Raw genomic sequence first — 12,867 nt, 5'->3', positions numbered from 1 at the left:
CACACACACACACAGCTGTAAAGCTGACACATTTATCTGTGACCCACTGATGTGTTATGCAAGACGGATGCAAATGCTTTCAGTTTATACACAAATGCACAAAACTCATTTTTTAAGTGACAGCACATAATGTTCTTGATTAAAGATACAGAAGAAATAGTGAACTAGCATTAAAAGAACAGTTTGAGAATGTAATGAGCGCACCTGATTTCTGGCTCATCTTGGCGCTCATCTTCCTCAGCGGTCGGGCTCCTCTCGACACCTTGCGGTACTTGCTAAGCCAGTCGAACTTCGGCTCTCGCTTCGGATACTGCTCACAGACATCTATGAGTTTAAGTTCACGTTAGATTAAATAAAGCTCCGGTTTCCAGAAACACTCGTCTGACTCTTCTCTTCTCTGAGAACGCCAAAGAGGAACTCTGCCATTTCTTCCTCTCTCTCAGAACTAGTTCACACTATCATCAACATCAACACACACACAAGCTGTGACTTCCTTTAGCGCAGCAGACTCAGGGTTTCTATATGACCACAGTGTATCCGCGATCTTACCGTGCAAATTTCTAATATTCTTCCTGTTAATGAGCGCGTCTGCTGAGCCCCGGACACTCGCCATCATCTCTTACTCCATTGAGGATCAGGAAACGTGGATCCAATCTGCGTCTCATGTGTTACAAACCAAGCAAACTCCTCCTTTTACACCCTTCTGTCCATCTTCTTTAACGTGTGTGTGTCAGATCTAACTGTTGTCTGAGATTTGAGAGCGCTAGTACGACAGAATAACTTGACGTCGGCTTATTTCATAAAGAAACATCCAGTTTATGGAGGCATGCGGACGCTTATCACACAATGATTTCCAAAGTGCCATTCCTCCGGTGAATGAATGACAGAGCGAGTCTCAGTAAACGGGTTTCATTGGCATGAACGGGACGGAAAAAACACAGCACAACTCGCTCGGCAGGTTTGCTTTGGATGCTTTTCTTTTAGTTTTCTTCTGCATCGGGTGATTTCCCATTCACAATGTGACATTTTTGTTGGTTTAACTTAATAAAGTAAGTAACCTGGTTGCCTTAAAATGTTTGAGTTCATTCAAATTAAAATGAAGGAAATTGGTTTAATAAATAGAAACTCAATATTATTGTATCTGAACCACATTAAAAATTTGATAAATCATGAAAATAGCACAATTTGGCTGCGTCATCACAGATAACACACACACAATTACCCAATATGCTTACACAATCTTTTAATAATATTTTAATAAAGGTTGTCGAATCTAAAAAAAAAAGTAGTATTCATTGTATTAACTAAAAATTTTAATTTCAATGAATTTTAAGGCAACCAGGAAACTTTTTTATTATTTTATTGTTATTATTTTATTAATCATTATGTTTTGAGAAAATAACTCAAAATAAAGAGAGTTTTGCTTAAAATAAGATAAATAATCTGCCAATGGGGTGAGAAAAATAATCTTAATTCAAACAGAAAACAAGATTATTTTTCTCACCCCATTGGCAGATTATTTATCTTATTTTAAGCAAAAACTCTCTTCATTTAGAGTTATTTTCCCCAAAACAAGACAATTACTTTTGCTTGTTTAGTAAATACTTCTTGTTTTAAGAATTTTTAAATATTTAGACTTGAAAGCAGACAAAAATACTGAGGAAGAAGAGCATTTTTTTGACGTACATTTGATGTGAACGTGAAAGGATGTAAAGCTAAATAGTTCAAAATTAAAGGGTTAGTTCAGCCAAAAATGAAACGTCTGTCATTAACTCCTCACCCTAATGTCGCTCCACACCCGTAAGACCTCCGTTCATCTTCACACACAGTTTAAGATATTTTATATTTAGTCCGAGAGCGTATGCAAGTGTATGCACACTATACTGTCCATGTCCAGAAAGGGAATAAAAACATCATCACAGTAGTCCATATGAGACATCAGTGGGTTAATTAGAGTCTCTTGAAGCATCCAAAATACATTTGGGTCCAAAAATAACAAAAACTACGACTTTATTCAGCATTGGCTTCTCTTCCACATTTGTGTTCAATCCTCAAATAAAGATTTGTTATGATAACGGAGGTCTTTTATTTTGACATCTGGTTGAGAATCGAGGATGCAGATAAATTGAGTGTTGTCCAAACAACCCTACAGTGAATCGATCAATGATTCGGATCGCCAATGTCTCGTGATTTCAGCAGTTTGACATGCGATTCGAATCATGAATCAATTCGCTGGTTCATAACCGTTCAAATCTTTATTTGAGGATTGAACACAAATGCGGAAGAGAAGCCAATGCTGAATAAAGTCGTAGTTTTTGTTATTTTTGGACCCAAATGTATTTTGGATGCTTCAAGAGACTCTAATTAACCCACTGATGTCTCATATGGACTACTGTGATGATGTTTTTATTCCCTTTCTGGACATGGACAGTATAGTGTGCATACACTTGCATACGCTCTCGGACTAAATATAAAATATCTTAAACTGTGTGTGAAGATGAACGGAGGTCTTACGGGTGTGGAGCGACATTAGGGAGACGAGTTAATGACAGAAGATTCATTTCTGGCTGAACTAACCCTTTAGTCGGTAAGATTAATTCATGTTTTTGAAAAAAGTATATAACACTTTATAATAATTATACAGTAATCAGAGGCGGACAGTAGTGGAGTATTTTTACTTTCTACTCAAGTAAATTTTTAAGTATATACTTTATCAGTGTTTTTCTTTGGAAAACTTTTACTTCACTGCACTACATTTTATAAATAAAAGTTGTTGTTTTACCTTTAATACTTAATTACATTAAAAATGTAGTACTTTCTTACTTGTAAAACTTACTTAAGTAAAACTTTACTTGAGTAGAAGCATACAGCACTACATTTTTAATATAATTAAGTATTAAATGATATTCAATATGAAATGTATTGCAGTAAAAATACAATATTATGTTTTGAAATGTTGTGAAGTAAAGGTTTTCCAAAGAAGAACACGGATAAAGTGCATATACTTGAAAAACAAAGTGACTTGGAAAGTAAAACTACTTCAAAAATGTCTGCCTCTGATGGTAATAAACAAATCATTAACAAACTATTATTGCCCGGGTTATGTTGACCTATTGTTCCTGTGTTTCAGCCATTCACCGGTTACCTCGTTAATCAACTTTGTTTGCTCTTTGTACTGAAGCCCTCAGTCAACGGTCAACCTCTGGAGCAATAAACTCAGCAGGAGGACTAATATATCATTTTTTTAAGGAACATTTAAAGGGATAGTTCAGCCAAAAATGAGCCTGTGATGTTTATCTGCAGACCCCCAGTGCATCATGGGTGTGTTTGTTTCTTCAGGAGAACACTAATGAAGATTTATAACTCAACCGTTGCTTGTATAATGCGTGTCAATGGGGTGTATTTCTAAAGCCCTATTCGGACGGTAATTGTTTCTCATGTGGACATCCGTAAAAATGCATTTGCACGTCACCTCAGTGATAAACTCATGCATTCGGATGGGATTTATTCCCGGTGGAGGAGCGAGTTGTGATCATCCGCACCTGGGAACGCTGCTCATGTACTCAGGCAAATGATTGTTTGTCTGCTCTAAAAATATAATATGCTTGGAATAAAACATTATTTAATTTAATAATAGGACATTTAAAAAATTCCTGTTTAAAGAAATATGTAATTTAAAAAAAATGTGGAATTGAGCGGAATACTGCAAATCTAACCTATATAACGTTAATTACTGCCGTAATAACGCCTCAATTTAAATGATTACATGTTTTTTCTTCTCTTTCTCTTCTGAGAGGTGATGAAAGATTATTCTTGTAAATACTTTCCAGCATTTCAGTAATAAAAATGTAGACTAGATCTTTAAAATGCATCCAAATTACAGCGAAGCGCAGCGATACGGTGCTCTGCAGTGGTCAAAAATATAAACAGTTAATTTAGAAGCGATCTCTTCTTAAAACTCAGATGTGGATTCGGCAGTTAAATCACCGACGTTGGTGTTTGTCTAAAAACAGTCTGTAATTCGACCGGGGATTTTTACATGGGTGGTGGGAGAAAAACACTGACATTCTGGATTCGCACGGCAATAAAGGCACAGACTAGCCGCTGGAAATGATGAAAATACTTTACAACCCCACGAGAAACAATTCCCATCTGAATAGGGCTTAAGAGAGTAAAAAACACACAGACATACAAATCCATATTAAACCCTGAGGCTCGGGGAGACACAATGATGTCTTAAGACACGAAACGATCGCTTTCTGTGAGAAACACAACAGTATAGCCCCTTTCACACTGCACGTCGGACCCGCAATATTCCCGGAGCATTGCCGGGTCGCCTTCTGTGTGAAAGCAACCACGTCCTGGCATTGATTACCGAATTCGACCCGGGTCGGGGACCTAGTAATATTACGGGATTCGACCCGGGACGAGCGCTGTGTGAACAAAAGCCGAAACTAATGCCGCAGCGTGTACGTAGTTATCGTGCGACTCCTAGAGCTTGTTTCTTCAGTAACACAACCCTGCAGTGCCAGAAGAGCTCGTCGGTGTTTTAAACGCAGAGAGTGTTCGGATACAAAAGAAACTAAAATTAAACAAGCAGAAATGAGCGCAAACTGGACACAAGTCGAGACCGCGGAGCTCCTTACTATCCGCGCTGAAGCTGAGATCGCTCGCCGTTATACGTCACATCAGGATGTCACGCGTCAACTCGACCCGGGACCGTTACGGGTTGTGTGTGAAAGCGCACATATTACGGTATTTCGCTGGCAGTGTGAATGGACCAAATCTAGCGGCCCGGGAACAAATGCCGGGTCGCATTATCCGTGTATTTGCCGGAATCGCAGTGTGAAAGGGGCCTGTGTGTGGGTTTTTTTTACCTCATTTCAGACGAATCTCATCTAGTGTTCCCATCGGATATTACTTCTGTCTGATAAGGTCAAACTGGCGTGATCATAGATATATATATATAGATGCCTCATTCGGCCGATCCGCGCTGACACTAATGAGGATTCAATATGTACAGTACAGGCCAAAGGTTTGGACTCATTACTATCTGTAATGTTTTTAAAATGTTAATTGTTATTGTAATGTTGTCCAACACTCGTAATGAATCCTCATCTGAGAATGATTTCTGAAGGATCATGATCACTGAAGACTGGAGGAACCGTCCTGAACATTCAGCTCTGAGCACACAAATAAATCAGCATTTAAAGGAGAATACACTGAAAACAAATGATTTTAAATTGTAATAATAAATCACAATATTACATTTTTCTGTATTTTTGATCAATTAAATGCAGGCTTGATGAGCAGAAGAAACTTCTTTCAGAAACATTACAAATAGTAATGTGTCCAAACTTTTGGTATGTACTGTATATAGATGCCTCGTTAGTGCCAGCACAGATCGGTCGAATGAGGCATCTATGTAAATATATCTGTGTGCTTTTTACTATCATAGAAATACGCCACACTGACATACATTATACAAGCAACGGTTGAGTTAAAAATCTTCATTTGTGTTCTCCTGAAGAAACAAACACACCTAGATCTCGGACGCCCTGGAGGTCAGCAGGTAAACATCACAGGCTCATTTTTGGGTGAACTATCCCTTTAATACTAATGTAACTAATGTGTGCTCAAGAAACATTTCTGACTGGCGTGCTGAAGTGTAAAGCGCTCTTACCGCTCCAGGCCCGATTGACCTCGGCGAGGAACAGACGGCTGTGAGATCCGAAAGGCAACTTCAGCTCCAAATCCTCTTCAAGAAACGTTACTCGCACTCGAGTGTCGGCGCCTGAGCGGCGAAAAAACAACTCCGTTAAAAAGCCCAGAGACGCGGTAAAGCACTAGAGACGACAATACACACTCACCAACAACAGCCAGCTCATCTGGAGACGAAACTGTGGAGATATCAGAGGAAACCATCATGAAGACATCCCTTCTGTGGATTCAACCGAATAATCCAGTCTTACCTTCAACAACTGAGAAGTCATAAGAAATGGGTATGATTTCTTCCAGAGTGACATCATCACCAGTGATGGCCATTCTCCGATGGGAATACAGGAATAACCTGGAAAAAATAATAAAATATCATATTAGGACAAGTTAGAAACATCAGGCTCAGCTTTATAAACTGATTTAGTCTTCTTTAAAGCTCCACTGTGTGATATTTTCCCCCATCTAGCGGTGTAAAGGTTTATGACCATCCAGTGAATATTAGTTTCTGTTCCTCTCATTTCTGATTTCGTTTTAACTCCTACGGTGGCTGATTTAGTCCAAGATTAACATGGCAATCCCCCTCTTCACATTCGACACGGTGCCATCGAGTGTTAAAACGCGAAAGGCGAAGCTTGAATTTACGGGTATGTCCCTCTTTGGCTACTGTACTTTCAAGATGGAGGATCAACATGGCGACCGGCATTCGAACCCCTCTCCCGTATGTATTTTCAATGGCATATTATAAACTTACGAGAATACTTTATTACTTGAAAGAAGTAAATATACATTAATGAGCACATATATTTTTGAAAGAGCTAAGTGTTTTTAGCTAAGAATAAACTAAAAAGTTACACAGTGTAGCTTTAATATTACATAATTTATGTAATTAACTAAAAACGCACTTTTATTGCTAAGATATTACATACTATTGTTAAAAGTCAGTAAAGGTTAATAAGGATTCAATAACAATCATCAGGGTTATCACACTTTTTAAAAAATTCTCAGGGACTGTACATTTTAAAGGGGTACTTCAGCGCTGGGAAGATGAATCTGTATTTAAACTGGGTCATTAATGTAGTAGAAATGTGAAATTATTTTTAATTTAGTGCTTTCTAGACTGAGAAAAGACAGAAGATGTGTTTTTGTCTCATGGGGATGAAAGACTACAATTCCCAGAATGCTTCACTGCCCTGTGAGGCCATTCCCAAAGCTGCCGCTACTGGATTACTGATCACTTTCCCTCCGCGACCGTGATCATCTTCATAAAATCAGTTCAGTTAGAGGACAGACACTACATTTAAAAACTAAACGTGTTTGTTCAATATGTGATTTAGCCGCTGATGGAGTCTCACAGCACAAACGCTGCAGGAGTCAGAAATATCGACAGTCATGGATGAGCTCGTGATGAGAGCTGAGGTAAACGCGACGGCACTCGCGGCATACATTCACAGCACTTGTTCAGTCTGGCGCGTTTTCAGTTCATGCTTTTGGAAGCTTAACTTTCATAGGAATTAGTTTGAGAAGTTGAAAGACTTACTTTACTCTGCACCGCTCCGTTTACATGAGTGCCTGAGGCTGCGAGCCGAGTGCTGTGAGTGTGATCTCCATCCCTCACGCGCGAGTTGAAAACATGCGGAAATGGCTCCCTCTGCTGGCTGTAGTCTTTAGCCTCTGGCCAACAACTCCGTTGGCGCAAATTGATGATATTTGCGTCATGGGAGGAATTTTTCCGGAAATAAAATGCATAAATCTCTTGTCTCAGGGGGATATGAGGAGGGGATCATCGATCAATGATTTGGATCGCGTGCCAAACCCCTGAAATCACGTGACACTGGCGATCCAAATCATTGATCGATTCACTGACTCATAACCGTTCAAATCTTTATTTGAGGATTGAACACAAACGCGGAAGAGAAGCCAATGCTGAATAAAGTCGTAGTTTTTGTTATTTTTGGACCCAAATGTATTTTGGATGCTTCAAGAGACTCTAATTAACCCACTGATGTCTCATATGGACTACTGTGATGATGTTTTTATTCCCTTTCTGGACATGGACAGTATAGTGTGCATACACTTGCATACGCTCTCGGACTAAATATAAAATATCTTAAACTGTGTGTGAAGATGAACGGAGGTCTTACGGGTGTGGAGCGACATTAGGGAGAGGAGTTAATGACAGAAGATTCATTTTTGGGTGAACTAACCCTTTAATATAACATGAGTTAACATGAACTAATAACTAACTGCACTTATAAAGCATTTATGTATCTTTAATGTTAATTTCAACATTTTCTAATGCATTATTAAAATCTTGTTAACATTAGTTAATGCACTGTGAACTAACATGAACAAACCACTGGATTTGTAAAAATTAAAGTTGAAATTAAGAAAGATAAATAAATGCTTTATAAGTGCAGTTCATCATTAGTTCATGTTAACTAATAAACCTTATTGTAAAGTGTTACTGAAAACTTAAAATGTACAGTCCCTAATGAGAAAAAAAAGTGTGAGAACCCTGATGATGTGTTACCAAGTTTCCCATTATTAGATGTCGATCTCAGATGCAAGGACTAACCCTCTCAACAATTCAACTGCGTGATATTGTGTAGTAATGCATGTGTGTGTAGTAATGCATGTTAATGTTCTGCATGTCTGTTTGTGTAATGCATGTGTGTGTAGTAATGCATGTTAATGTTCTGCATGTCTGTTTGTGTAATGCATGTGTGTGTGTAGTAATGCATGTTAATGTTCTGCATGTGTGTGTAGTAATGCATGTAGTTTCTGCATGTCTGTTTGTGTAATACATGTGTGTAGTAATGATTGCATGTTGGTGTGTATGAACTCACGCATGCTCCTGGTTCTGCTGCACCAGTCCGATCAGTTTGCTCTCTCGCACATCATTGAGCAGCGAAACACACTCCACAGCATGAGCACGGCTGCTAAGGACATCTACTCACTTATTACAGCAACATCCATCACATTTCGAATACACAAAATACTAGGAGGATGACCGACAGCCATGTTTTGTTACTGCACATTGCGACATCTGGCGGATATGTGAGGACTGACAGACTGAAATTTCCCTTTTTCCATTAAAACTGGACATGCTAGAAAAACACATGCTTAGTAGGATGCACTGCAAACGGAAATTAGCATAATAAAGACTACGCGATATTCGTTATAACCAGGCTAATCTACATGTGGTGTGTTTAAAAAGTGCAAAGTTTCGTAAGTTCCTATGTATCGCAACATGCATTTCAAAAGCACGGCTTTATTTTGGACAAATAACGGTGCTGAGAGGATACTATTTTGCAGTTTTCCCCTTTGGCCAAAGTCTCTTGAATGGCCACGGACTGATCCATTCTTCACAGCAGGTCTGGAGCCGAAACTTCAAGCGCAAGACGTGTCATTTAAACCCATTTGAAGTGTGTGTGTGAGTGTGTTGGTTTCCTCCGCGACTTCCCGTCCGAACCTCCTCATGCCACGCAGCAGCGTCGCGCTCATCTTCATCAGTTCTTCATCACGGCATCTGTAGTCGTGTATGATGAAGAGTCTCGAGTTTAAACACTTCTGAACTTCCTCTTCTTTAAATATATTACTTTTCTTCTGACCGTCCGCAGAGAGAGAGACTCCAAACTTGGCTGAATCAATGGTTTCAAATCCCACCCACTACTCTTTTGCGCCAGTTGCACTAGTTGGCGCTGTAAGGAGGTTGATTTTAGCTCAAAGAACTGAATGTTTCGAGTGTCATATTTGTCCTACTATTTCTGAAATCTACTACTTTATGGGTACTGTAAGCAGTGGTGGAGGAAATACTGAATCTCAGTACTTAAAAGTAGCCTACAAATAACGTAAAAGTAAGTACTACAAAAAAGTACCTGATTTTAAATGTATAGGCTACTTTTAAGTCCTTACTTGGCAAAGATCATACGGCCCCGCGTTTGGTAATGTTTACATTGAACGCTTATTTACAATATCATTTTGTCAAGTAATAAGGTCAGTCAATGCATTGTTTGAAAGATACGATACTGCAGTAGAGTCATCTCTGTATAAGCAATACAATCGAGATAACTTTGCAACAGTTTTTTTTTTTTTGTCATTCTGTAGAGCGTAAACAATCTGATCCGAGAACGGGGGTGTCTCTTACCGTTTTGTGCTGTGGAAATGTAATATTTGGCAGAATAATTCTGACACTGACCTTTTTCCCATAGGAAGAGTCCAGTATACGATGTCCAGAGTAAATTTTTGCTAAATGGAAATATGACAAATCGTGGTAAAAAGTCCACACATTGCATTAAAATGAACAAACATTTTGATTGGTAACAACTGTCAATACGTCATGACGTCAGACGTAACATGACACTGTCATTATTTTTACACCAGTCAGAGGGTGCATGACTTTAAAAAGTAGATATAGGTTGTAATAAGGAGCTTGAAAAACCTATAGAGTCTTATTTTTTTGGAGAACAGTTTGTGTAGTATATACTGTAATAGTGTAGTATGTACTGTAATAGTGTAGTGTAATAGTGTAGTATGTACTGTAATAGTGTAGTATATACTGTAATAGTGTAGTATGTGTAGTATGTACTGTAATAGTGTAGTTTATACTGTAATAGTGTAGTATATACTGTAATAGTGTAGTATGTACTGTAATAGTGTAGTATATACTGTAATAGTGTAGTATGTACTGTAATAGTGTAGTATATACTGTAATAGTGTAGTGTAGTACTGTAATAGTGTAGTATATACTGTAACAGTGTAGTATGTACTGTAATAGTGTAGTGTATTATGTACTGTAATAGTGTAGTATATACTGTAATAGTGTAGTATGTACTGTAATAGTGTAGTATGTACTGTAATAGTGTAGTATATACTGTAATAGTGTAGTATGTACTGTAATAGTGTAGTATGTACTGTAATAGTGTAGTATGTACTGTAACAGTGTAGTATGTACTGTAATAGTGTAGTATATACTGTAATAGTGTAGTATATACTGTAATAGTGTAGTATGTACTGTAATAGTGTAGTATATACTGTAATAGTTTAGTATGTACTGTAACAGTGTAGTATGTACTCTAATAGTGTAGTATGTACTGTAATAGTGTAATATGTACTGTAATAGTGTAGTATATACTGTAATAGTGTAGTATGTACTGTAATAGTGTAGTATGTACTGTAATAGTGTTGTATGTACTGTAATAGTGTTGTATGTACTGTAATAGTGTAGTATGTACTGTAATAGTGTAGTATATACTGTAATAGTATAGTATGTACTGTAATAGTGTAGTATTTGTAGTATATACTGTAATAGTGTAGTATATACAGTAATAGTGTAGTATGTACTGTAATAGTGTAGTATGTGTAGTATGTACTGTAATAGTGTAGTATATACTGTAATAGTGTAGTATGTACTGTAATAGTGTAGTATATAGTGTAATAGTGTAGTATGTACTGTAATAGTGTAGTATGTACTGTAATAGTGTTGTATGTACTGTAATAGTGTAGTATATACTGTAATAGTGTAGTATATACTGTAATAGTGTAGTATGTACTGTAATAGTGTTGTATGTACTGTAATAGTGTAGTATGTACTGTAATAGTGTAGTATGTGTAGTATGTACTGTAATAGTGTTGTATATACTGTAATAGTGTAGTATGTACTGTAATAGTGTTGAATGTACTGTAATAGTGTAGTATATACTGTAATAGTGTAGTATATACTGTAATAGTGTAGTATGTACTGTAATAGTGTAGTATGTACTGTAATAGTGTAGTATATAGTGTAATAGTGTAGTATGTACTGTAATAGTGTAGTATGTACTGTAATAGTGTAGTATATACTGTAATAGTGTAGTATATACTGTAATAGTGTAGTATGTACTGTAATAGTGTAGTATATACTGTAATAGTGTAGTATATACTGTAATAGTGTAGTATGTACTGTAATAGTGTAGTATATAGTGTAATAGTGTAGTATGTACTGTAATAGTGTAGTATGTACTGTAATAGTGTTGTATGTACTGTAATAGTGTAGTATATACTGTAATAGTGTAGTATATACTGTAATAGTGTAGTATGTACTGTAATAGTGTTGTATGTACTGTAATAGTGTAGTATATACTGTAATAGTGTAGTATGTACTGTAATAGTGTAGTATGTGTAGTATGTACTGTAATAGTGTAGTATATACTGTAATAGTGTAGTATGTACTGTAATAGTGTTGAATGTACTGTAATAGTGTAGTATATACTGTAATAGTGTAGTATATACTGTAATAGTGTAGTATGTACTGTAATAGTGTAGTATGTACTGTAATAGTGTAGTATATAGTGTAATAGTGTTGTATGTACTGTAATAGTGTAGTATATACTGTAATAGTGTATTATATACTGTAATAGTGTAGTATGTACTGTAATAGTGTAGTATATACTGTAATAGTGTAGTATATACTGTAATAGTGTAGTGTATACTGTAATAGTGTAGTATGTGCTGTAATAGTGTAGTATGTACTGTAATAGTGTTGTATGTACTGTAATTGTGTAGTATGTACTGTAATAGTGTAGTATGTACTGTAATTGTGAAGTATATACTGTAATAGTGTAGTGTGTACTGTAATAGTGTTGTATGTACTGTAATTGTGTAGTATGTACTCTAATAGTGTAGTATGTACTGTAATAGTGTAGTATATACTGTAATAGTGTAGTATATACAGTATAGTGTAGTATGTACTGTAATAGTGTAGTATGTACTGTAATACTGTAATAGTGTAGTATGTACTGTAATAGTGTAGTATATACTGTAATAGTGCAGTATGCACTGTAATAGTGTAGTATGTACTGTAATAGTGTAGTATGTACTGTAATAGTGTAGTATGTACTGTAATAGTGTAGTATGTACTATAATAGTGTTGTATGTACTGTAATAGTGTTGTATATAGTGTAGTATATACTATAATAGTGTAGTATTTACTGTAATAGTGTAGTATGTACTGTAATAGTGTAGTATATACTATAATAGTGTAGTATGTACTGTAATAGTGTAGAATGTACTATAATAGTGTTGTATGTACTGTAATTGTGTAGCATGTACTGTAATAGTGTTGTATATACTGTAATAGTGTAGCATGTACTGTAATAGTGTAGTATATAC

The 12,867-nt window shown here is 36.6% G+C and overlaps 1 protein-coding gene across 2 annotated transcripts in view; it reads right to left on the bottom strand.

The window, feature by feature from the left end:
* Positions 1-9,942, bottom strand: part of inpp5b (inositol polyphosphate-5-phosphatase B) — an 86,788-nt gene extending 76,846 nt beyond the window's left edge. The window contains exons 1-6 of one of the 2 annotated variants that reach the window (XM_067449382.1): positions 9,025-9,320; positions 8,565-8,645; positions 5,973-6,070; positions 5,871-5,900; positions 5,684-5,794; positions 205-324 (exon numbers count right to left, since the gene is read on the bottom strand). In XM_067449382.1, the coding sequence (XP_067305483.1) occupies positions 205-324; positions 5,684-5,794; positions 5,871-5,900; positions 5,973-6,070; positions 8,565-8,645; positions 9,025-9,080 (496 nt within the window). In that variant the 5' untranslated portion in view covers positions 9,081-9,320. Of the gene's footprint in view, positions 1-204; positions 325-5,683; positions 5,795-5,870; positions 5,901-5,972; positions 6,071-8,564; positions 8,646-9,024; positions 9,321-9,916 lie in introns of those variants that run through there. The other variant, XM_067449381.1, reaches the window with a different exon arrangement.
* Positions 9,943-12,867: the final 2,925 nt, after the last annotated feature.

The sequence above is a fragment of the Pseudorasbora parva genome, chromosome 7 (genome assembly GCF_024679245.1).
Source record: "Pseudorasbora parva isolate DD20220531a chromosome 7, ASM2467924v1, whole genome shotgun sequence".
In the NCBI taxonomy this organism is placed as follows: Eukaryota; Metazoa; Chordata; class Actinopteri; order Cypriniformes; family Gobionidae; genus Pseudorasbora; species Pseudorasbora parva.
The sequence above is the reverse complement of the archived record's forward strand: the minus strand, read 5'-3'. Positions and strand labels throughout refer to the sequence as shown.